Raw genomic sequence first — 22,679 nt, 5'->3', positions numbered from 1 at the left:
GGGCTGCTTTTTCCACAAGGGCCACGCTGATGGGTCCAGGGCCGAGGTCTGTGCGGAGCCTGCCGAATCGAGCCCCCGGGGCCCCACCGGTGCTCCACGCTGCCCCCAGGGCGCCTGCGTGAGCAAAGTGGAACCCCCCCCCCCTACACACAAAACCTAAGGAAAATGCCGCTCACCGGGCAGCTCCAGGGCCAGACAAGGAAAAGAAGGGCGGGAGAGAAGGTGCGGGAAAGCGGGAGGCCGTGGGGTGTCTGCCTCCTCAGGGCAGATCCGACTGTCCTCCCGCGGAGCCTGGTGGCGTGCCGGCCTCCAGCCTCAGGAGTACCTTCTCTGCGTAGGAAACCAGCTCCTGGAAAGACAGCCAGTAGGCACCGTGTCTGTGACACTCTTGGGACTTACTCGTAGGTCTTTTTGTGACCGAATCTGCTCTTCTGTGAAGAGGTCTGATTGTCCCTGCCCCTTAGGTTTGGGGGGCCCAGAGACACATGTGAAGTCAAACGGGAAGAGGCATGAAAACTACACACACAGAGGAGGTGCTTGGGTGGCTCAGTCGGTTGAGCGTCTGCCTCTCGGTTTTGGCTCAGGTCATGATCTTGGGGTCGTGGGATTGGGCTGCACACTGAGCGTGGAGCCTGCTCGGGATTTGTTCTCTCTCCCTCTGCCCCTCGCCTGCTCGTGCCCCCTCTATAAAATAAAACAAAAAAACACCGTACACAGAGTCAAGTCTGTTTGGCACAATGTCTCTTGTTCTGGGCCCCTCTGTGCTACCCAGATCTGGCCGTAGAGGCAGTTGGGGGCCTGGTGTGTTGGGCCCCCGCTGACACTCACCAGGCTGGAGGTGAAGCGCTCCTTGATCTCCTGGGCCAGAGGCTGGATGCCACTGGCCCGCAGCTCGGGCAGGATTTCCTCTGTGGGCAGAGCGGAGGGTCCTGAGGTCAGGGCCCAGCCAGCCCGATGCTTGTACAACCCGGGCCGGGGCACTTCTGAGGCCAGCGGGACAAAGCCGGGCCCCATCCCACTCGGGCTTAGCATGACCGCACGCTGCCTCTGGGGCTCAGCAGCCGGTGACCCCCACGGTCAGCGCGGCACCCGCTGCCTTGAGTTCTGCTGTTGAACGCACAGAAGTTGCAGGGAAGGGTTCCTTTCCTTCTCCCCACCAGTAAGAGCTGGGAGCGGGGTGCCTCTGACCACTGGCTTCCTGGGGGGGATGACGGGGAAAGGGGGACTCGCACCGTAGGACGTGAGGTGGGCCAGCAGCATGCAGATGTTCACCACCACCTCCGGGTCATCCTTGTACAGCCGGTACGTCTCCCGGATGAGGCTGAGGCCGCCGCCGCCCTCCTCTGGCATTGCCACCTGCAGCGCTGCCAGCTCTGGCGGGGGGCGGGGGGGGGGGGGGATTCATTTCCTGCAGCTGCCTGTGCCTTGGTGTCCTCCAGGAAGGGGGCTGACGGCAGTCCAGGGTGCTCAGGATAGCAGGGACCTCCGCCACTGGCAGAGGAGGCCAGTTTCCTGCCGCCTGGGGAGCCGCTGAGGCCAGCATTGCCCCACGGGTTGTAAAGGTCGCGAAGGCATCTGCGGGCCGCTTTCCTCCTGGCGGGAATGTACGCCCCACCTCCCCCCCCCCCCCCGCCCCCCCAGCAGAAGGCTCCCGCTGGAGGGCTGGCCTCCGCCCGCAGGCGAAGAGAAGCTCTAGAACGCTTTCCAGAGCGTGCCTGTAGGGTGGGCCTGGGGGAGCGCCAACGCGGCACACGTACACCCCCAGTCAGGGGTCAGGCCCTGGCTCTCGAGGGGCCGGGGCCTGTGAGATGTTACCGCTCAGACCCTCCCGGAGCCTGGGGGATCTCACACGCAGACTTGAGTTGTCGGGCCGGCAGGTGGCAGAGTCCGTTCCCGCTCACACTCTGGCCCCGGCTTCCGACCACCCCTCCATTGCCGAGCCAGGTCACATCTGCCCTCAAGACCCCAGCTCCCCTTCCTGTCCCATGAAGGTCGGCAGCTGCTACAGACCCCGTGTCGGGAGAGGACGACCCTGCCGGCGCCCTTTGGAGCCTCTCCAGGAAGGAGGGCGGCCCCACTCCCGCAGGCCCGGACCACCTCAGGCCGAGAAGCAGACAGAGGCCTGGCCGCCTGGCCCCCGTCCAGCCCACCCTCTGTACCTGCCCTGAAACACTGCGTTGGGACCAGACCTCAGAGGGGCTGGAGCACCCCTCACACGCCAGCTGGCGGCCTGTCCAGTCTCGGGTCCCAAGCGTCTCCGAAGGGTTATTGTGCCACGAGACAGTCACGGCCCCTAGCACTGCCACCCCAAGTAACAGCTCTCAGGCTACCGGAGTGGGACCCGTCTCCTGGGTGTTTCCATAAGCTATACCCGTAGGGATACCCGTGCTGACCTAACACCTGTTCAGAGTGTTTATGGGCAGGGAAAGAGAATCTCAGTATAGCACGAAGCTAAAAAACCCCACAAAACCAGTGTGTGTGTGAAAAGTCTCCACGGCAACTTCTGGATGATGGGACTCTAGGTTGCTCTTTTCCTACTTTGACTTTTCGGTTCTGCTTTTGGTTTGTGGGCAGCTGGCAGACACGACTTGTTGAGTCCTGGCCCCCCGCCTCCTCGGAGTAGCCCAGTCCACTCCCTGGCTCACCGGACACCTTGGCGAGGCTGGCCAGTCCCCGGTAGGCGTTGTTCACCAGTGGGATTCTGTCCTGGCAGAGCCGGATGCTTTGGAGGAACAGCGTCACCACATCTGCGAACTGGTGCTCCTTTACGCAGCCTGCGGAGGGCCTAGTCAGGCCTCCTCGCCTCACGGGTGGGGTCCGTGCCGCCCAGCCCAGGCCGCTCACCTAGCAAGGACAGCAGCCAGAAGACCGCGCAGCCGGCTTCAGCCATCTCTGCGTCCGTGGGGTGGGCGGCCAGCACCTCGGCGATGAGGACCGGGGCTTTCTCCAAGGGGGTCTTGTTCACAATGACGGCTGGGACCGGGACAGGATGAAGGAGGGGACACCTAGCCCTTGAGTGCCTGCAGGAGTGCCTGCTGTGTACGCGACCCCACGCCCCCTGCCTCCCACCAAGGACACCAGGGCCAAAGCTGCTGGAAGAGAGTTCAGGCGAGAGGGGAGTTTGGGGAGGGGAGGGACTGTCTGTCCCCAGGGGGTCTCGGGAATTTTGCACTTTGGGTGTGGACAGGCCTCTCTGGTTTCCCAGGGTCTCCGTGGCCCGGAGCCCTCTTTTCCTTAGAACTACTGCCCAGGTGCTACAGGGCCCAGAGGGCGCCTGGAGGAGAGGGAGCAGCCCAGCCCCTTTTCTGAATCAGAGGCATCTGCCAAAGGCACCCTCAGAAACCAGGGACTGCCCAGGAAATCCCAGGGTGGGTGGCAGGTAGAGGGGCTCCCAGGGCAGGAGCCACCAGAGTCGGTGTGGGCGGGGGGGGGGGGGGGCACCCCACCCAGATAGGAAGCCTGCCTCCCTTGGGTGGAGCCCCCCTCCCTTGTCCTCCTCCACTCCTTTCTCTTCCTCTGCTTCCAGGCTCTCAGAAGAGCCTCTCTGTGGGCTCTTGTCCTGAAGTGTTTAAGGGGCAGGACACAGAGGCCCTCGAAGGCTTGCAGAGGTGATCAGGGAGCAGCGAGGACACCAGCCCCCAGGCAGGAGAGCAGGAGGAGGGGACCCTCACCATCCACCATCAGGGCCCAGAGCAGGCTCAGGCCGTTGATGCAGATGTCCCTGTTTGTGGGGAAGGTACTCAGGTGCTCCAGGATATGCTCGAACAGCCCAGCCTCCTGGAGCTCCTCTGAGGCCGATTCTGCGGGCAAGACCCGGAGAACCCCGTCCGTCTGTGGTCCTTGCCCCCCGCATTCCTGGGCGCCTACTCTGTGCCAGTCATACCCAGTGCGGGGCCCAGAAACCGGAGGACGCGGTCCATCCCCTGGGCCGCCAGTCCCAGTATCGCCCATCCCAGTATTGGGCTGGGACCGGCCTCCCGGGACCACACAGAGCCGGCCTGAGCCTCCTGAGATGACAGCGTGATTGTGTCCCGGCGGGTGAGCCGACACCCAGTTTGCCTGATGGCTCTGATGTATGCCTGTCGTCCTGACGTGCCTCCTCACGGCACCCTCGCCCACTCCCCAAAGGGGGATCCAGCCAGTGTGGTGAGGAGCAGTGCGGGGTCCCTGCCCTTGGCTGGCCACGGGGCTCTAGGTGAGTGTCCCGGGGCTCACGGGCCCAGCTTCCCGCTGGAGAGAGGGCTGCTGACCCGGGGAGGAAGGTGGGAACAGGTCAGGTGCCAACGCCCTCGTCGCGATCCTCCCCGTGGCATTCCCCATCTGGCCGCCTACGGCCTGCCTGCCTGGTGGCTCCAGGAGCCCAGGTGCTCTGGGGAGATGAACAAGGCAGAAGCCGCTGCCGTGAAGCCCATGGTGGCACCTGGCACCCGGTCGGTGTCGTGCACGTTTGTGGAGGGAACAAGTGACCGTCAAATGGAAGCTCCGCGTTGGGAGATAAAATAGGACGACTGCGTGGGCGACACCCGCCGAAGGCAGTGCAGGTCGGGCCGCATCCGGAGCGGGCACGCCCCCGTGCCCCGGCAGTGCCCCCGCCTCCGCCCGAGAGAGGGAGGGCCAGGCACACCCACCCTGGCTGGAGATGATGGTGAGCACGCTGTAGACCATGGCCAGGAGCTGCTCTGACTCGGGATGAATCCGCAGGCAGCTCAGCAGGACGGAGACGACGGAGCTCTCACTCGGCACCTCGGCCGCGGGGTCCCGTGCCAGCGCTGCTTGGGCCGAGGGAAGACGCCCAGGGTTACCTCCCGAACCTGGGTTCACGGGGCAGGTGGCAGGCAGGTGTGCCCCCTCCCTGGCTGGGGTGGGGGTGGGGGGCAGTGCCCCCACTTCGCATGGAGAAAGCCTTGCCCGCCTGGCACGGAGCAGGTCCCCCCAAGTGCCCGCTGCAGGACAGTGAGTGGCGCTGTGCAGCCAGGGCTGGTTTCCAAGGCTCCGCTGGCTCTGGGACGGCGTGCCAGAGTCCACATCTGACACAGGCGTGGCCCGGAACCCACCTTGGCCCAGGGTGCGCAGCAGCAGGGAGCAGGCGTGCAGCTGTATGTCAAGGATCCTCTCGTGTTGCTTCATGATGGCGGTCAACAACTCCACCAGTTCTGTCGGCCACGGCAGACCTGGCAGGGCAGGGTGACGAGGTGAGCCTTGGCATAGGAGCAGGGGTGGGACGGGTGTACAGACCAGACCAGGGACCCCAACTCCGCTAGGAGTCCACAGGGCGTCGTGCACGCGGCCCCGGAGGGACGCGGAGGCGGGGAAAGAAAGTCCTTATTGGGCGCCTGCCGTGGGCATCTCGTTCCAGCAGCCCTTCTTGTCACTCTCGTCTTACAGATGAGGAAACCGGGCAGAGAGAGGACAGCTCTTGCCTCAACAGCCTGACTCTGGAGCCCGTGGCCATAACTACCCTGAGTGTGGGCATCCGTGGGTGTCGTTGACTCTCCTCAGTGCTGTGTGTGCTGGGTAGGAGTGAGAGGCGGGGGCGGGCAGCTGACGGTCCAGTGCCCGCTGTGCCCCTCCACTGCTGCTTTGTTGCCTCGTTCAGTGAGAACAACCAGAACGAGAGTGCTGGCGCCCAGGAGGCCGAGTACAGCTAGCCCGCCTCCGAATGAGGCTGGCTGGGGCAGGCGTGGCTCCGGGGAAGCCTCCCTCAGCTCCTCCGGGAAGATAAAATCTCCCTTCCTATGGACTCTACTCTGGCCACAGCCTAGCTCCAGAAGGAGTCAAGGGGAGGAATGAGGAAGAGGGAAAGGCAAGTGGCCAGTGTGAAGTCTCTGCTGCTGCCTTAGAGGGCTGGGACTGGGCCTCTGCAATCTCTGATGCCCCAGCCACCGAACGGACCTTTGCGCAAGGACGGATGGACAGATGGTTGATGGATGGGTAGATGGACAGACGGACGGATGGATGGATGGATGGATAAACAGACGGTTGATGGATGGTTAGATAGATGGGGGGGTGGAGGGCTGATGGATGGGTGGATAGATGGGGGGTGGATGGATGGGTGTGTGAGTGAATGGTTGGATGGATGGATGGATGGACGGACAGATGGATGGATGGATGGTTAGATGGGGGGTGGACAGACGGATGGACGGACAGTTAAGATGGGGTGGTGGATGGAGGGCTGATGGATGGGTGGATGGATGGATGGATGGATGGACGGATGGATGGACAGTTAGATGGTGAGTGGATGGATGGGTGTGTGGGTGGGTCGGCAGATGGATGGATGGGTAGATGGACAGTTAGATGGGAGGGTGGATGGAGGGCTGATGGATAGGTGGACGGATGGATAGATAGACAGATGGGTGGATGGATGGATGCACGGAAGGATGGTTAGATGGGGGGTGGATGGATGGATGGACAGTTAGGTGGCGGTGGTGGGTGGATGAAGGATGGGTGTGTGGGGAGGGTGGGTGGGTAGATAGGTACTCAGGTGGGGGAGGTGGATAGGTAGACAGATGGATAAATAAATGAATAGATGGATGGGTGGATGGATGGATGGGTAGATGGGTAGTTAGATGGGGGAATGGATGGAGGGCTGATGGGTGGCTGGACAGGTGAGCGAATATAATATTCACTCTCGTGAGACAAGTTGAATGGAGAGATTTTATGAAACCATGTTTTGACAAAACTTAAAGGATTACGAACACTTATTGATGGAGAGTGTTGGGAAGAAATGCTGTCCTTGATAGGTGGGTGAGTTGGGGTCTCTGTGGAGGGCAGTCTGCAGTATCTGTGAACCCTTCACACCCCAGACGTCTAGGAACTCATCTACAGAAACGCTCACACAGGTGCGCACAGGCGTGTGCTCCAGGGCGTCCACTGTGGGTTTGCTTATGATACTGGACAATTAGGAACAGGTCAGATGCCCGTCAATAGCAGCGGTGGAAGAGATGGGATGTCACATTAAGAATCCACGAAAAGCATGTGATGGCAGGCTGCCACCAGCTGCACACCGAACCATCCCATTCCCGCTCTCTGCCGGGTAGAAGGCGCTCACCCGCCGAGAATTCCAGGCTGCCCGTTCCAAGGAGGTGGCAACATGAGCCTCAAAGGTGTAGGAGAGCCCCTCTGGGAGAGCCTCTGGGAGGGATCACCGCTCCCCCAAAGGCCTGTGCCACAGGGTGAGCCCCGGGGAAGCTGGGGAAGGGGGGCGGGGGCTCTACCTAGCTGCTCTTCGGGCATCGTCAGGAGCCTCTTCAGGGCTTTGAGCTGGACTTCGGGTCTGCCGGAGAAGTTCTGCATGACCTCTGCAGGAGACAGGACGGCATGGGGAGGAGCCCGGCTGGCTCGGGGACCCTTCCGAGGGCCCGGGGCACGAGGGGTCCATCTGTGGGCACCCCGCTGCTCACGGATACATATGATAGGGCATGAGGGGGCGCCCTCATCCCCACTTCTCAGGCCGAGCAGCCTGTCCAGAGGCAGACCCCAGCCTGTCTCAGAGTCTCACTCGAGGCTCAACATGGCCAGGGCTCTGCCCTGAGCCCAGGGCTCTTCCCACTCTGCCTCTGAGCCTCCCCGCAGGGGTCTTTGCCTTTGATTCATGACAAACGCCCCCAGCCCCCAAAAGGAGCAGCAGTCTCCAGGTGTGCCCATTGTAGAGCCCTTCCCTATCCCCTGGCTGACTCAGAGCCCCTCCTGCACCCGTGTCTGGGCACAGGGCACCTCGTAGAGGCCGACAGATGGGCCCTGCAGCTCCCCTCGCTCTAGATGAGGGAACGGGCTCAGAGGGGGTGGCTCGCTCAAGGCCACGCAGCTTCAACCGGACCTAGGGACCTGCCTCCAAAGCCCAGGACCGTGAGACTCAGGGAAACAGAAGCTAGGGCCTCGTGAGCACCCCTTCCCCAGAAGTGAGGGCAGAAGCGGCAGATGGGGGAGGGGGTCCCTTGTCACAGCAGCCAGCGCAGGGAGCCACAGATGGGGAGGAGGGCTGGGAAAGTGGAGCTCGAGTGGAAACTGAGGGTGACCTGTAGACCTCATCGTTCACCCAAGACCTCAGGGGTACTGTGGGGAGCCGCGGGGCGCCCCCGGCCAGGGGCACTTGGTGGAGATCCGGTGCTGTCTGTGCACGGGCACCAGGTGACTGGTGGCACCCCCGACGGAGGCCAGTGTGCGTCACACTGCACGGAGCCCCCACAGGGATGCGCCTGCCAGTCTGGCAGTGTCCGGCACCATGACGGGCATCGGGGCCACCGTGTGCCAGGGCGTGGAAGCAAAAAGCAGGCAGTTCTGGGGGCTGTAAGAATGAGGGCGCTGTTCGGCTATGTTGAGGACCGTGGAACGGGAAGGGAAGGGAAGCAGGTGGGGGCCAGGCACGAGGATGGACGCTTAGAGGTGGTGGGGGTGGGGGAGGGGACACGAGGGGCTGGATGGAGGGGAGCGCCCCGAAACCTTCCCAGCCACCGGCCCCATGTCGGGAGCAGACCAGGGGACTGGGCCTCAGGGGAGGTAAGAGAGCAGTGCCAGGGCCCTCCCCATCCGGTCCCCGCCATCACCTACGATGCTGGCCATGTTGCCCCCTAGCAGCAGGTCGGTGACAGAGTCAGGCATCAGCTGCCAGTGCGGTGACAGAGCGATGCTGGAGGACCTGAAGTTGCCGCCCACGAAGGTGATGTGTATCACTTCCCTGGAGAGGAGTGGAGGCAGCTGGCTGGGCTCACCTGGGGGCTCTCGGGGGGGGCTCTGGGTGGCCGGCAGGCGGGCGCACAGATGCCGGAACCCCACCTTCCCGTCGGGGAGCCCATTCGGCGGCACCTCTCCCGACGTTGCAAGCGTGCCCCGCTGGCGCCCCAGCCACTCCGCCTCCTGGAGGGGCCCCGGGCTTGCTCCCAGGGCGAGGGAGGACGGTGCTGGGCCCCGGCAACTTCACCCGCGGGGGCTCCTTCCTCCAGAAAACGTATTGAAAGATCAGATGTTACTATTGTGTCGGTATAATGGCGAGTAGGACCCAGGCTGGGCTCGTCGTTGTATATTCCTGTTTTCCTTCTTATTTGAATGTAAATTGCAACGAAGACCGGTCCTGGTCCTCAGGGCCTCGGCACCTGACAGAGGAGCCGGCTCTGTCGGCTGCGAGGTCACCGGTTACCGCGGTTTGGGACGGCCACACTGGGAAAGCCAGTGGTCCGCGGATGGGACGGCGTGTTTGCAGGCGTTAAAACGCCGTTGCGGGGAGAGACCGTGAGAGATCCACGGGAAGATTAAAACACGGCCCCAGCCCCCAGCTCACCTGATTGTTATTCGCTCCGAAGGGTTGATCTGCAGCATCAAAGGCAAAAGGGAACCAAAAGTTTCCGCGTTGGGGATCTTCTTCTCCTCCAGGGTCTCCAGGACGCCCCTGAGGCCATTCGGGAGGGTCCGGAGGGACTTTCTCAGAAGCATGGCTTCTGTTTTCTGAGGGGACACAGACAAACACCGCTGCTTCCCGCGCTGCCTCAACCGCGCCCCAGCTGGGCCCGGCCCCGGCAGAGGACTGGCTGGCCTGTCCCAGGGCCACCCTGAGGGGGCCAGAGGTGGGAAGGCTGGGGAAGTGAGCCTGCACGGCTACCTCGGGGCCCCGGGTGACAGGCAGCCCCTGTGTGTTCAGGCCAGCCTCGGTCACTTTCCTGTGGCACCTGCATTCCACCGCGGGCCGGCTAGCGCACCTGAACGGGGCCTTCTCATCCACAGGAGGCAGTGAGTACGCGGGGAGCCCGCTGTGAGGGTTAGCGTGGGGCGGTCTGCCTGTCATGGTCGTTGCCCTCCTCACCACGCCGAGGCCCCGCAGGCCCAATGTTGAGTGCGAGGGTCCCCCAGCAGCTGGGACGGGGGGTTCCTCACGGCCCCTTGGAGGCTCAGAGCAAGGCAGGAGGATGCACGTGGGAAGAGTGAGCCCCTTTTGAGCAAGGTGGGCAGGGCCGGCCTTCTGGGGACGTGGGGTGTGGCAGGGAGAGGCAGGCAGAAGGCAGCTCACGTCTGTGAAGGAGCAGCTGGCCATGTCCAGGATGATGCAGCCCAGGGACCAGACGTCAGATCTCTGGCTGAAGGAGAAGCGGAGGGCCTCGGGCGCCATCCAGGACTTCTGACAAGGGTCTGTCGGCAGGAGAAGGTGTCAGATGTGGATGTCCTGTCTCCCTGGGAAAGTGAGGGGAGACTCACTTTCACCAAAGAGGTGCTCTCTTTGGAGGGAAAGGAAGAGGGCCCTGGTCAGCAACATCCCGGCCCTGGTCTCAGACAGCGAGGCAGGTGCCCAGCCAGGCTGGCCCGTGTGTGCACACACGCGCGTCTCTGCACCCAATATGGCTGCAGAGGTGGCCCAAGAGCCGTGAGCCAACAAGGCTCTCTGGCCATCTTGCCCCTCTAGAGGTCAGAACCCAGAGGCAAGATTCTAGTTTCCCCGCCCTAGGTTCTAAAACCTGAACCCCAGACAAGCAGCCAAAAGAGCGGGGTCACCAGTCCGTTAGTCCCCGATAGACCTCAGGCAGCCCCTCCCTCTCCGGGCCTCCATTCCCCAATGGAACGGTAAAGGGGTGAACTCCAAGGACCCTCCTACCTTTCCAGTAGACCCACCCACTCACCCATCCGCCCACACGTCCATGCCTCCGCCCATCTATCCGCCTGTCCGTCCGTCCATTTGTCCTCTAGGCAACCAGGACTCTGAAATCCTCAACTACGGTTACTCTCTCCGTCCCTGACAGCTGGCATGGGCTTGAAGCCCAGCTCCCTTTGCCCCACTGTCCTTCCAAAGGAAGGAGAAGCCATCTCCCCTTACTCCCCATGTCTGCCATCTCCTCGGCTAGTTTTAGGGCTCAGTAAAGTAACCCAGCCCTCACCGGTGCCTGGCACCCACCAGCCCTCCATCTCCTGAGGCCATTCTTCTGCTTCCACGAAGGCTAACATTTCCTGGGTGTCTCTTGGACCCTGCGTGCGCCCCCTCCCCTGCCACGGTGGTATACCCCTGCTCAGTCACAACCCAGGCAAGGGGGTCTCTTTGGAGCCCACAAAAGCCCATGGGGGTCTGTGGGGACCTTCTGAACAAGGAGAGGTTTGACCCGTTCCGCCAGGGGACCCGCCCTCTGGGCTCTGGGAACGACCCCACTGGCAGCGTGGCCCCTCCCCCAGCCTGGGACGCAGCCCGGGACGACCCCGGGCCACCTTCCTCCGCGCGGATGTTCCACTTGGCTCTGTCCATCATCAGCGCGTTGGAGCTCAGGTCCTGTAATTTGCAGTGGTTGCTGCTGCTGAGGACTATGTTGGAGGGCTTGAGATTCCTGAAACGAAGAGGCAGGACTCTCCACCCACCCCCACCACCGGCCGCCACGGGTGACCCTCCCGGGGCAGGGGCCGGCACCTTGAACCTCCCTCCCTGCTCCCTGCCCCACCCAGTCCCGCTCCACTCTCCGGAAATGCCCCCCTTGCAGCCTGCTTTTTAAATACTGCTTCCTACAGAAATAAAGTCTACTCCGTTCTTCTAAATGGGAAAACCACCAGCCAGCCACAAGGAGGAAAACACCTGACCGTCTGCCGTTTCTCCACTGACATCTTGCTCACCTCCCTCCAGACCCTCGCTATCTATGCATCTACTTAGGGATTTGGCTTTTGACCATTTGTTGAGGTCCAGTGACATCAACACTAAATCGTGAGCCTTCTCTTCGTCCACATGGTCCACGCGTTTCTTCTCTCTTCCTTTAAACCCGACACTGATTCCGTCGGAAGCCATTCCCAGCCCCTTCGGACCATGGACGCCACAGGGTGAGCGAAGCCGTGCTGGTGGCGATCTCAAGCTCAGCCCCGGGGACGGCAGCAGCCCCGCCAGCCGGCCAGAGGCCACGGCGCGCAGCCTAATCTCTTTCCTCCGAATGCTGTTATCTGGCTGCTCTCCCTGCACTTTAGAACCAACCTGCCCCGGTCAGGTTACGCTTCATGAAGCTGGGTGAATCACTGCAGGTGACGTGGAGGGGGTGGCCTTCTCTTTACGCCTGGGAGCTGCTCTGGAAAGGTGCCCGCTCTTCTCCTGGCTGCGCTGACCCCGGCCACACCTCTCTGCCCTGCCCCTGCCCCTGGGTACTGACACCTAAGGGGACTCAGTGCCTTTGCTCCTGAAGCAGCCTGGCCGCCCCGGTCACCTGTGGATGATGTCTAAGTGGTGCAGGTATTCCAGAGCGTCCAACACCTGGCCCAGCACGTTCTGCATCCACTGGGGGGAAAATGAGAGACGCCAGGATTGGAGGGGTCTCCCGGCAGCCGGCTTAGGCAGGTCAGCGACCACGCAGAACAGCCGGTGGGATCATGGTGTATTCTCTTTTTTTTTTTTAATTTTTAAATGTTTTTTATTTATTTTTGAGAAAGGTGGGGGGGGGGGTGGAGAATGCGTGTGTGCTGGTGGGGGAGGGGCAGAGAGAGAGGGAGACACAGAATCCGAAGCAGGCTCCGGGCTCTGAACTGTCAGCACAGAGCCCGACCGGGGCTCGAACTCACAAACCATGAGGTCATGACCTGAGCCGAAGTCAGACGCTTAACCGCCTGAGTCCCCCAGGCGCCCCTCTCCTTGCTTAAGACAGGCCCAAAGCCCCACAAAAGCCCAGAGCCGACGCAAGAGGCTTCTGCTTCATGTGCCTTCGAGGCTGAAGTGTGTGCAGCCATCCAGACAGTGACAGCACGTCAGCCAGGGCAACGCCCCAGTTTCCAGACCACCCGCCCCTGCCTCCATCTCAGAGTCCCCGGGTGCCCTGACCCCAGCCCTGTGCTCCACCCCTTGTGGCCCAGGGGCCTTGTAGGGATCAAAGATATTGAAATCTCTATTGCCTACTTGAGGTTTGCCTCTCCATGCCATTGGAATGAAAAGTGCTCGGACAAAGAACATTCTAGAAATACATTATGTCAGAAACAAGATCCATCTAGTGTCCAGGGCAGTGATTTTCAAACCGTGTTCCTAGGAACCCCGGACTCTACTCAGGGGTGTCAGAGAGGAGCTGAGCGTACAAGACCCCGGGCTTCCACTCTACCCTCCACCAACCCTGCCATGCCCCCTGATTAGAATGGCTTTGCCTTCCTTGCTGCGTTTCTGAGAACATTTTGTGCTTGAAAGGGTTCCACCACTAACAGAAAGTTTGAAACCTACTCCAGAACCGACCCTGAGGCCCACGTTGGGAGAGGAGCTGCGTGCCCCTCAGAACCCCTCAGTGGTGACATGGTGCCCACAGGCCCCCTGAGCAGAGGGGCGCTCACAGCAAAAGCAGGCAGAATTCACTTGGGGTGCATCATCGGCAATGTGAAAGCAAAAATGACCTAAGCAAAAATGACCTCGCTTAAAAGGCAACAGGAAAATATCCTCATGACCTTGGGGCAGGACAGGCTCTCAGATAGGCTCAAAGGCGCTAACCATAAAAGAAGGACAGAGAACCTGACTTCATTACAATTAAGGAGTTCTGTTCATCAAAAGACAAGGTTAAGAAAGCAAATCAGGAAGCCACAGTCTGGGAGAAGACTCTGGATGCCCGCATCCGTGATATGTAAAGAACACCTACACACTAACAAGAAAAGACAAACAACCCCAACGTTTAAATGGACAAAAGACTCGAACAGGCACAACATCCAAACGGCTAAAAAGCACTCGCCACGATTACCGAGCTTATCTCAAATTAAAATGTGATTGTTAATTAAAATGGCACAGAATGCCGTGTTGGCCAGGAAGCAGGAGCCGGAATGCTCACAGCTTGTGCTGGGAGTAACCCCGAGTCACCCAAACTGTGCTGGACACTGGAACATGTACGGAAGCTACTCACACACACACCCGCTCTGCGGTCCAACAGGGATTCCTCCAGGAAAGGTGAGCACTTAGGTTGACCAGAAGGCACATCCAGCATGGTTCATGGCAACCTGATTCATAATAGTCCGAAACTGGGAACAAGCCACGTGCTCACAGAGCGGGGCCGCGTGCAGACAGACGTGGCCCAACAATGGGGCGGCACCTAGCCACGACACGGACAATTTCATGATACGTTCGCATAAGAAACCAGACACAAACGGTGACACACTGTATGAGCCCATTAATGTGAACCCCGGGGCAGGCAGAAGAATGTCTGGGTGGAGAATTCCAACCATGGGCATGGACAGGGACTTCTTGAGCTCCAGGAGTGTTCTGCATCTCCAAGTGGGGGAGGTTACGTGAGCATATGCCTGGTACGGTGCACCAAGCTGTGCACTGAAGGCCTGTGCATGTCACAGCGTGAAAATACCTCTAGGCATAGATGTGAGAAAAGATAAGGCACGTCCGCCCTCCCTTCTGCCCCTGATTGAGGTCCAGGTGGCCCCCAGGCCTGGTGTTCTAGAGAGTCTGTCTCACCTCGGAGTCAATGATTGTCTTTGTCTCCCTCTTCTTCTCAATGACCTTCTGGAAGCTTCCATGGTTGTACTCCATCACCAGGCAGAGGAACAGAGAGGAGATCTGCTGAGGACATGAGGCCTCAGCCAGATGTCACAGTCCCAGCCCCCACAAGCCCAGGCCTGGGCATCTCTGCGAGGTTACCTCTGGGAGGGCCTCCCTCCACAGGGCTATGGGAGCACTGCCTGCAGTGGGATATGAGCCCCCCGCAAACAGCCCCTGCTCACGCCTCTGGCCTCATCTATCCTCTCGTCCCCCTCCGTCCCTGCTCCATCTGTATGAACCCTCAGACTTTTCTGAAAGTGGCCCAGGCCTTCTGGCCACTGTATACACAGACCCCCGCACCTGGGACCCCTTCTTCACAGGTAACCATTCAGTCTTTAGGGCTCAGCTTACGTCCGTTTCCTCTGTCAGGGGAGCCTGGCCCGGGTGGGACTCCAGCAGACCAGGTCAGGGGCCTCAACTCAGGGCTCTCAGAGGACCCCTGCTTTTCCTTCCACAGTGAAATGCCCTCTTGGCTTTTCTGTGTTTCCTTGAGAGCGTTACAGGGCGCTCCGAAAATATTCGGGGTGCACACAGTGATGGCCTCTCCCTAAGGCTTTCCTCAGGGCCCAGCTGAAGAGGGGGAATATGTATGAGGGGACCCTCCACTCCTGCTCAAGCCCTTGGTTGCCACCCGCCCCTCCCCCCCAGACAGGGACACTAAGGCAGAGGTCTGAGTCTGCCAAGAAGCCTTGTGGCCTCCCTTCACCTCCAGGGCCCCTGCCCCACCCAGCTCAACCCATCTGGGACGATTTGCAGGACTCTGGATCCCTGTAAAGACCAGAAGTCACATGGCCTATGGGGTGAAACACAGGGCTTGGGGACTTACAAGACCCTGATTTGAATCTTACTCAGCTGCTACTGGCTGTGTGGTCTCGGAGAGCTCCTTAACCTCTCTGAGCCCCGGGGAAATGAGGACACTACGTCCAACCTGCAGATCTCCCAGGCTGTAGGGACGGCCATTAGTAAACTTCAGGAGCCGCAAACGTCAAGGGTCCAGAGGCACAGGACAAACTGATGCCAAATAAGGGGGGAGAACAGGGACCAGCTTCCTAAAGCCTGCTCCTTCCGTGAAAGTCAAAAGTTCCCCCTTCAGAGGGCAGACTCACGGAGCCTTTGGCTGCAGGATGAGCTCAGCCGCTGAACACACAGGGCACTGGAGTCAAGCCTTCCAGGCCCGGCCTCCTGGCTGGGCCACGGACTAGGTAGGTAACCAGGAGGGACTGGTTTCTCTTAGCCTTTCTTTCTTCCCTAAAGTCGTATACCTACCCCTCCTCCACTGAGACTCCTGCGGGCTCATAGGAGATGATGCCCACAGAGTCCCCAACGGGGCCCCGGTAAGTGCTGAGTCAGGGGCCGCCGCATTTACAGTCCCTGCCATTACTGCTCAAGGGGTTAAATGGCATCGGGGTGCTCTGTGCTCAGCTGGCTTGTTCCTGGAGCCACCGGACGCCAGCTGAGCCCGAAGGTGTCGGCTCTGACCCACCTGACTGTTCCATATGATGAACAGCTCCTGGTATATGGAGATGTGGGCGTGCCGGAGCTTCAACAGCGGCATCAGCTGCAGGGACGAGAGCAGAGGAAGTGGCCATGTGCGGGAAACACTGCTCCTCAGCTAGTGCTTCTGTGTCACGTTATCCCGACAAAAACGCAAGCTTCTGGCTCTGAACGGGGCTGGGGAGCGCGCACGAGGAGGGTATGCAGTCTTGTGCTTCAGAGTCAGACAGCCCAGTGTGGGTCCCGGCTCTCCAGCATGTGCTGGCTGTGCTGTGTGGCCGAGGAGAGGCTCCTCAACCTTTCTGAGCTTCTAGCCTCATCTGAAAATGGCAGTAACAGTGGCACCTGCCTCACGGGGGTGTCGAGGGCCAAAGTGAGCTCATCCAGGGAAGTGCCTGATGTGGACGGCAAAAAGCACGGTCAGGGTCAGCTGGAGAAGGTGGTGCGGCCACAGGGAGGCGGGACACTGATGCACTTGCCCCCACCTTGCCTCCTGGGTGGCACGCACTTGGGGCTCCAATGGCCCACTCCCGGCTGACGGTGCTTGAAGAAGCCACGCGGCTGGGCCACAGCAATGGCGGCCGTAGCCACCAGGAGGCAGGCGGCCAGCTGCTGCTGGTGGAGGGCTGGCTGCCAGCGCAGGTGGCCCAGCGGAGTGGGGAAGGGGACGGGGTTGGGCACAGCTGTGGTGGCGTGGGGGCTGCGGGAGGTCTCCCACGGTCTCTATCTCACTTTGTCGGGATGTGGCCTGGGTCCTGCACTGTGCCTCCCTCACACTGTGGACTGGACAGCTGCGTGCTGGCAAAGCTCAGGAACCGGTGATTCCGGCAAGATGGCAAACAGGTGACCACCACACAGGAAGGGAGGCATTTGCTTCATGCAAGTTGAAGTTGAAGACAAGCAAAGGAAAACCGCTCGGAGCCTTTGGGCAATCCAAGCGCATGCGGCTGTTAGTGCGATTGTTATAAGTTAGGATGTTATTGTGGGTTCTGACTGGTAGATTGAAGGAATGTAAAAGAACGTACATTTGCTTTCTCAAGCAATTCCAAACTTCCCAAATCTTCCACTGTAACTGGTATTTTTATAATCGAAGGGACAATGTTTTAAAAGATGGTGATTGGTAGATTAGTCTTGGGACCTGGCCAACTTGTAAACTTTATCTTCTTGGGGCACCTGGGGGGGCTCAGTCGGTTAAGTGTCTGACTTTGGCTCAGGTCATGTTCTCACGGTGACTGAGTTCGAGCCCCACATTGGGCTCTCTGCTGTCAGCAGAGAGCCTGCTCTGGATCTTCTGTCTCCCTTTCTGCCTCTGAAGGTTTGCTCTCACCCTCTCTCTCAAAAATAAATAAACATAAAAAAAAAAACTTTATCTTCTCTGAGAACATATATTCTGTGTTGTCTGCACCAGGATTCAGAAACGAATGTTTGGGGCACAGACTCTCTTCATGACCTTGGGGCTTCTGGCTTTGCAGCACTGGGCAAGGACTGGTTCTGACCCTCCTTGCCTCCAATGAGGTACAGAACAGTCTTTGTGTGTTCTGCATCGGGTCCTCTAGGGAGGGAACCACCCAGAAAGTTACCTCCTCCAAGGCCTCGTTGGCCTGATGCTCATCAATACACTCCACCTGTAGGGGTACAAGAACACTAACTCAGTAAACATGTAGGAACCCGTCTCCACCATCACTCTCATCAAGACCACCATCTCCATGACTACCACCGCCACCACCATCACCATCACCATCATCATCACCGTATCATCATCGCCATCATCACCGTGATCATATTATCACCATCACCATCGCCACCATCATCACCATCATAATCACCATTACCGTCATCGCCATCATCATCACCGTCATCGCCATCACCAACATCACCACCATCACCGTTGTCACTGTCGTCACCATCATCAATCACTGCCATCATCACCATGACTGTAACCATCACCATCATCCTCACCACCGTCATCACCATCGTCATTGTCATCACCATTGCCACCATCACCGTCTCCATCATAACCAGCATCATCATCATTACCATCACCATCATCATCACCATCAACACCATCACCATTGTCATCGTCATCACCATCACCAACATCACCACCATCACCGTTGTCAGTCATCACCATCATCAATCATCGCTATCATCACCATGACTACCACCACCATGACTGTAACCACCACCATCATCACCATCGTCATTGTCATCACCACTGCCACCATCACCATCATCATCTCCATCATCACCATCATAATCATCATCAATACCATCACCATCGTCACTGTCATCACCATCATCGTCATCACCACTGCCACCATCGCCATCAGTATCCCCACCATCCCCACCATCATCATCACCATCATCACCACGATCATGATCATCACCATCATCACCACCATCACCGTTGTCACCGTCATCACTCTCATCATCACCATCATCATCATTGCCACACCACCATTACCATCACCATGACCATCATCACTGTCACCATCATCACCATCATCATCACCACTATTATTCACTGGGACGGGGGCCAGGCTTCTACCACTCGCGCCCCACCACATGGCACCAGATGAGGCCTGGAGTTGTTCCTAAGGCAGGGATATCCAAAAATGCTTTGAGCAATGAGAACATCTTTACTCCTGTCACAAGGATAAGCCTAGGATAGAATAATATAAACTCCAAACAACATTAGAGGATCCTCCGGTTGGCCAACTATCAACCTCACCACTTCATTCCTTATCCAAACTGGGAAGATTGTCCCTGTCACTGAACATGGGGCAGTGGGGGAATGTGGGAGAAAAGGGGTGGTTGATGGGAGGAGCAGCACGAAACTTCAAGTCTACCACATACTTGGTGGCAAAGTACGCATGTATTTTGCAGGAGCATATCATCCCCGCCTCTAATACCAGATCCTCACCCAGAGCTTCTGCGCGTAAGACTTACAGATGACGCACTCTTAGGGGCGCCTGGGTGGCTCAGTCAGTTAAACATCTGACCTCGGCTCGGGTCATGATCTCATGGTTCGTGAGCTCAAGCCCCGAGTGAGGCTCCGACGGCTCGGAGTCTCGAGCCTGCTTCAGATTCTGTGTCCCACTCTCTCTTGGCCCCTCCCCCGCTCACACTCTGTCTCACTCTCTCTTTCTCAAATAAACATTAAAAAAATTTAAAAACAAATGATGAACTCTTCTAACTGGGGTGATCGTAGGTGAAAATGCAGAGGTGGTGGCTTACTCCCAGATCCCGTAAAGACCCCAGACGGAGCAGCACAGTGAGACCGCCTTCCCTTCCTCCTGTTCCAGGGGCTCATGCTTATCGGTGAATTTGGCCAACACACCCTGAAAGCCTTCCAAATGTCACCTCCTTTGCCCTAGATGCCCCACCCCTAGGAATTGATCCCCAAGGATATCATGGATCCTCAAAAAAGTTAACTAGAAGGTTGCTTATCAGCGTTGTTGACACAGAGCGAAAGACCGAGAACAGGCTAAGTGCTTATCATGCACGAAGGGCTCAGGGATCGTTGGGGGCAGTTACAGTCCATCAAGCAGGTGGGGCCACACCCCTTGATCCCCCAGAAGGCGGTCGGCTGTCCTGCTCCAGTGGCCGGAGAGACAAATGGGGGCGGCCCTCCGGCCAGCCTGCAGTGGAGCCAGAGGAAGGTAAGGACTCCAGGCCCAGCCTCCTCTGGTAGAGGCTGCTGAACGGCTCCACAGGCAGCCCGCCTGGTCAGCAGAAGTGGCCCCAGCAGCTGATGCCAGCGAGGCTCTCCCACGTGCACGGTCAACCCCAATTCCACGGTATCCCAGCCGTCACCGTGCACCACGAGGGCGGGGCCGGAACTCTCAGCGCGGCCCTCTTCTCCTACACCTTCTGTGCAGACAGCTGAACCGCCCTGGCTCGGATGCACAAAGGGCTTTCCCCCTGCAGGTCCGTACCCACCCTCTGCCATGCCACCCCGGTGAGGAGGTGGCGGAAGGGCCCAGGGCCCGATGATGTCCTGTGTGACCTCGGGCGAGTCCCTGCCCACCCCTCCTCCACCCCAGGCCTGGCTCCCCTTTGGTAAAAAGATAGCCCTGCTGAGGTAGCCTGAATTCGCATCCTCTTGGGAGCTGATGCTGGCCAGCTGCAGCCTCCCCAAGCCTCCCCATCCTTGTAGACCGGGGCCATGGCTCCTGCTTGGCAGGGCTGGGGGGAGACTGAATGCGACTGGCTGGAAGCACATGCTGGATGAGGGGCTGGTATGGTTGCAGTTGTTGAAGTTAAAATGAGCACTCCTACTCCACGCAGGTGAGAGGCAAGTGTGTCGGGAAGCCTGGGGAGCCTCGTGCCGCCCCCACTTTTACTCTCAACTGGATCTGCCTCCGTGACTGCCGGCAGAGAGGAAACAGCTCTCATCGGGAGGGAGCCCTTCTCTAACATGGAGGCGGTAAGTGTACGTTTGGGGACACCACTCGCGCTAGGATGCCACCGGAGTCACCTCGTACCTGCTTTATCACGTACTTTACTTTGTTTTCTGTTTTCTCCACCACCAGGTTCATCCCCAAGGCCCCAGGACTCAGCTGGTGCAAAATCTAGCAGGAAGAGAAAGAGAAGCTTTCAGCAAACGCACACGGATGGCTTTTCACTTTCCAAAGCGCGCTCAACTCCGACGCCTTTTCTGACCCCCAGTCCCCTCGCAGACTAGCAGAGCAAGCGTCTCCACCACATTTTGCAGAGAAGGAAATGCCCAGAAGGCTGAGGAGCCCTCAGAAGGCAGAACCTGAGCCCGTCTCTCCGAGGGCCAATTCTGGAGCTCTTTCCACCACCCTGTAACCCCTTCTCCACGCGGCAGCAGGGAGCAGTGGGCATCCAAGAGCCAGTACCTCCCTGGGGCAGAGCTTTGTTCACTCTCTCTAGCCCCCCTATTATTCCAGCTTCCAGCACCCACCTCCGAACTGAACATCCAAACAAGAAAATAACTGGTCCATAATGGCTGTGCAGTTACGGCTACGTGTGGCTTGGCACTGTGCCAAGCACTTTACAGCCCCCTCCCCCTGGTGAGTGGCACTATTGTTACGTCCATGTCCATACCGGAGAAAACTGAGGCGTAGGGAGCGAGGTCCTTGCCTGAGGCTACAGTGTTAATAAGTTAGACGGCCTGGAGCGGACGGGAACTCTGGGGTCTGACTCCAGGGTCTGCGTTATGAAGCAAACCTGCAGAGATGGCCACCAAGTCAGAAATCTGTGCAGGGAGGCCAAGGACTATGGGGTAGGCTAGACGATGGAATTACACCTGCCAGGGGATAGAGGAAGCCTGGCAGGACGGAAAGGAGTGGATAGAGGAGGTGGAACCCTGAGTTGAGGGTCTTGGATTCTGCAATCCAGCCCCTGTGTGGGTGGACTGAATTGTGCTTAGGGAATTTGGGGGACAATGTACTACCGAGTGGCTTAAGCCAGTCTAAGGACGCACAGCTTAGGCTCTCTTAAGTGGTGGGTTAAACAGTAAAACACTCGTAGCTCAGATGGGGTCTCTGGTTTTCTCCCCCAAAAAGTAACTTTGCCTTTAAAATTCTCTGCCCCCCAGAAACTCATCTCCTTTACAGGGCTGACTCCCCCGTAGCCCTCCCACACAAAGGAAGGGAGTTCTCCCAAAGTGAGCAAAATCTTATCTACAAATTGTTTTCAAATTAATGAAATCTTTACAAAGCCTGAATCTAACATTTGATAAAGTTGGCATATCATGTATCGAAGCAGTCAATTAAACAATTAAACACTCATTCATTTTAATTTTGCATCTTTCCTTTTGTTTTGGGAATTTTTCAAGTCTTACACATGGTCACGGGCCCTGGAAATGGGCCAGGCCCTCCCACCCGGGACTACCGACGGCGTGTATTAGGAGTTTGGAGGCTCCTGATTGTGAACTCTGGACGTTTTAGGGTGTCCTGTGTCCACCGGCAAAACGGTGGGCTTCTCTCCCCTCAAGTATTCAGACGAACGGTGCTGGAGAGTCATTTCATCCATCATTTTAGAGAAGGGGAAACTGAGGCCCAGAGAGGCAAAGGGCACCCAGGGGGTCATTCCACGCGCTGGAGGCAGACCCTGGCGGGGGGTGGGGGGTGGGGGTGGGACTTGGCCACCAGCCCCCTCTCCAGCGGCTGTGACCGGTAAACCGGTAGGGGGCTGGGTGGGGGTTGCAAGAGGTCGTTGAGGTCCCTGGCTCGCCCCAAACCGGCGGGTTCTCGTCGCCCGGCCTCCCCACCAGGGAACAACTTGGCACCTGGTACTTCTCCATAGTGTCCCCAGGGGAGACTCCCCGCGTCCTCTCCCTTGGCGCTGGGGGTGCGCCCCTAGCCGGCGCCCACGCGCGGACCCTCGACTGAGCATGCTCAGTAGAGAGCGCGCCCGGGAGAGCGCCCCTTCCCCCGCCCCGAGGGCGCCTCCTCAGCCCCAGGTGCGCCTGCCTGAACGGTGCACGCGCGGGCGGAGGCGGGGAGGGGGGAGCTCCGACTCGCCCCTCCAGCGGGGTGGCCTGAGAGCGCTCGGCGGGCGGGGCCTGAGAACGTGGCGGGCGGGGCCTGAGAGCGCGGCGGGCGGGGCCGGGCGGGGCCGCCGGGGCCAGGGCGCGGCGGGCGAGGCCCCAGCGCGGTGGGCGGGGCTGCCGGCGCCAGAACGCGGCGGGCGGAGCCTCGAGCGCGGCGGACGGGGCGGCGGCGGGCGGCGCGCGGCCCCTTTAAGGCGCGGCCGGGGCGGG

The 22,679-nt window shown here is 59.4% G+C and overlaps 1 protein-coding gene across 2 annotated transcripts; it reads right to left on the bottom strand.

Annotated features, from left to right (window-relative positions):
* Positions 1 to 259: 259 nt before the first annotated feature.
* On the bottom strand, positions 260 to 22,304 carry STKLD1 (serine/threonine kinase like domain containing 1). 2 transcript variants are annotated; one of them, XM_042964907.1, is made up of 19 exons: positions 22,206 to 22,304; positions 20,434 to 20,520; positions 17,527 to 17,571; positions 15,936 to 16,010; positions 14,369 to 14,470; positions 12,150 to 12,220; positions 11,179 to 11,294; positions 9,998 to 10,116; positions 9,275 to 9,438; positions 8,544 to 8,674; positions 7,215 to 7,298; positions 5,055 to 5,171; positions 4,629 to 4,769; positions 3,672 to 3,800; positions 2,845 to 2,973; positions 2,646 to 2,774; positions 1,233 to 1,373; positions 829 to 908; positions 260 to 349 (listed from the first exon to the last, which is right to left on the bottom strand). In XM_042964907.1, exons 1-19 carry the CDS (start codon positions 22,218 to 22,220, stop codon positions 260 to 262), a joined length of 1,965 nt encoding a protein of 654 aa, XP_042820841.1. In that variant the 5' UTR covers positions 22,221 to 22,304. The 2 variants fall into 2 exon arrangements, with proteins under 2 accessions (XP_042820841.1, XP_042820842.1); XM_042964908.1 differs by lacking the exons at positions 14,369 to 14,470; positions 15,936 to 16,010; positions 17,527 to 17,571; positions 20,434 to 20,520; positions 22,206 to 22,304 and adding an exon at positions 13,817 to 13,897.
* Positions 22,305 to 22,679: the final 375 nt, after the last annotated feature.

The sequence above is a fragment of the Panthera tigris genome, chromosome D4 (assembly GCF_018350195.1).
Source record: "Panthera tigris isolate Pti1 chromosome D4, P.tigris_Pti1_mat1.1, whole genome shotgun sequence".
In the NCBI taxonomy this organism is placed as follows: Eukaryota; Metazoa; Chordata; class Mammalia; order Carnivora; family Felidae; genus Panthera; species Panthera tigris.
Note: the sequence above shows the minus strand (reverse complement) of the source record. Positions and strands in the feature narration are given on the sequence as shown.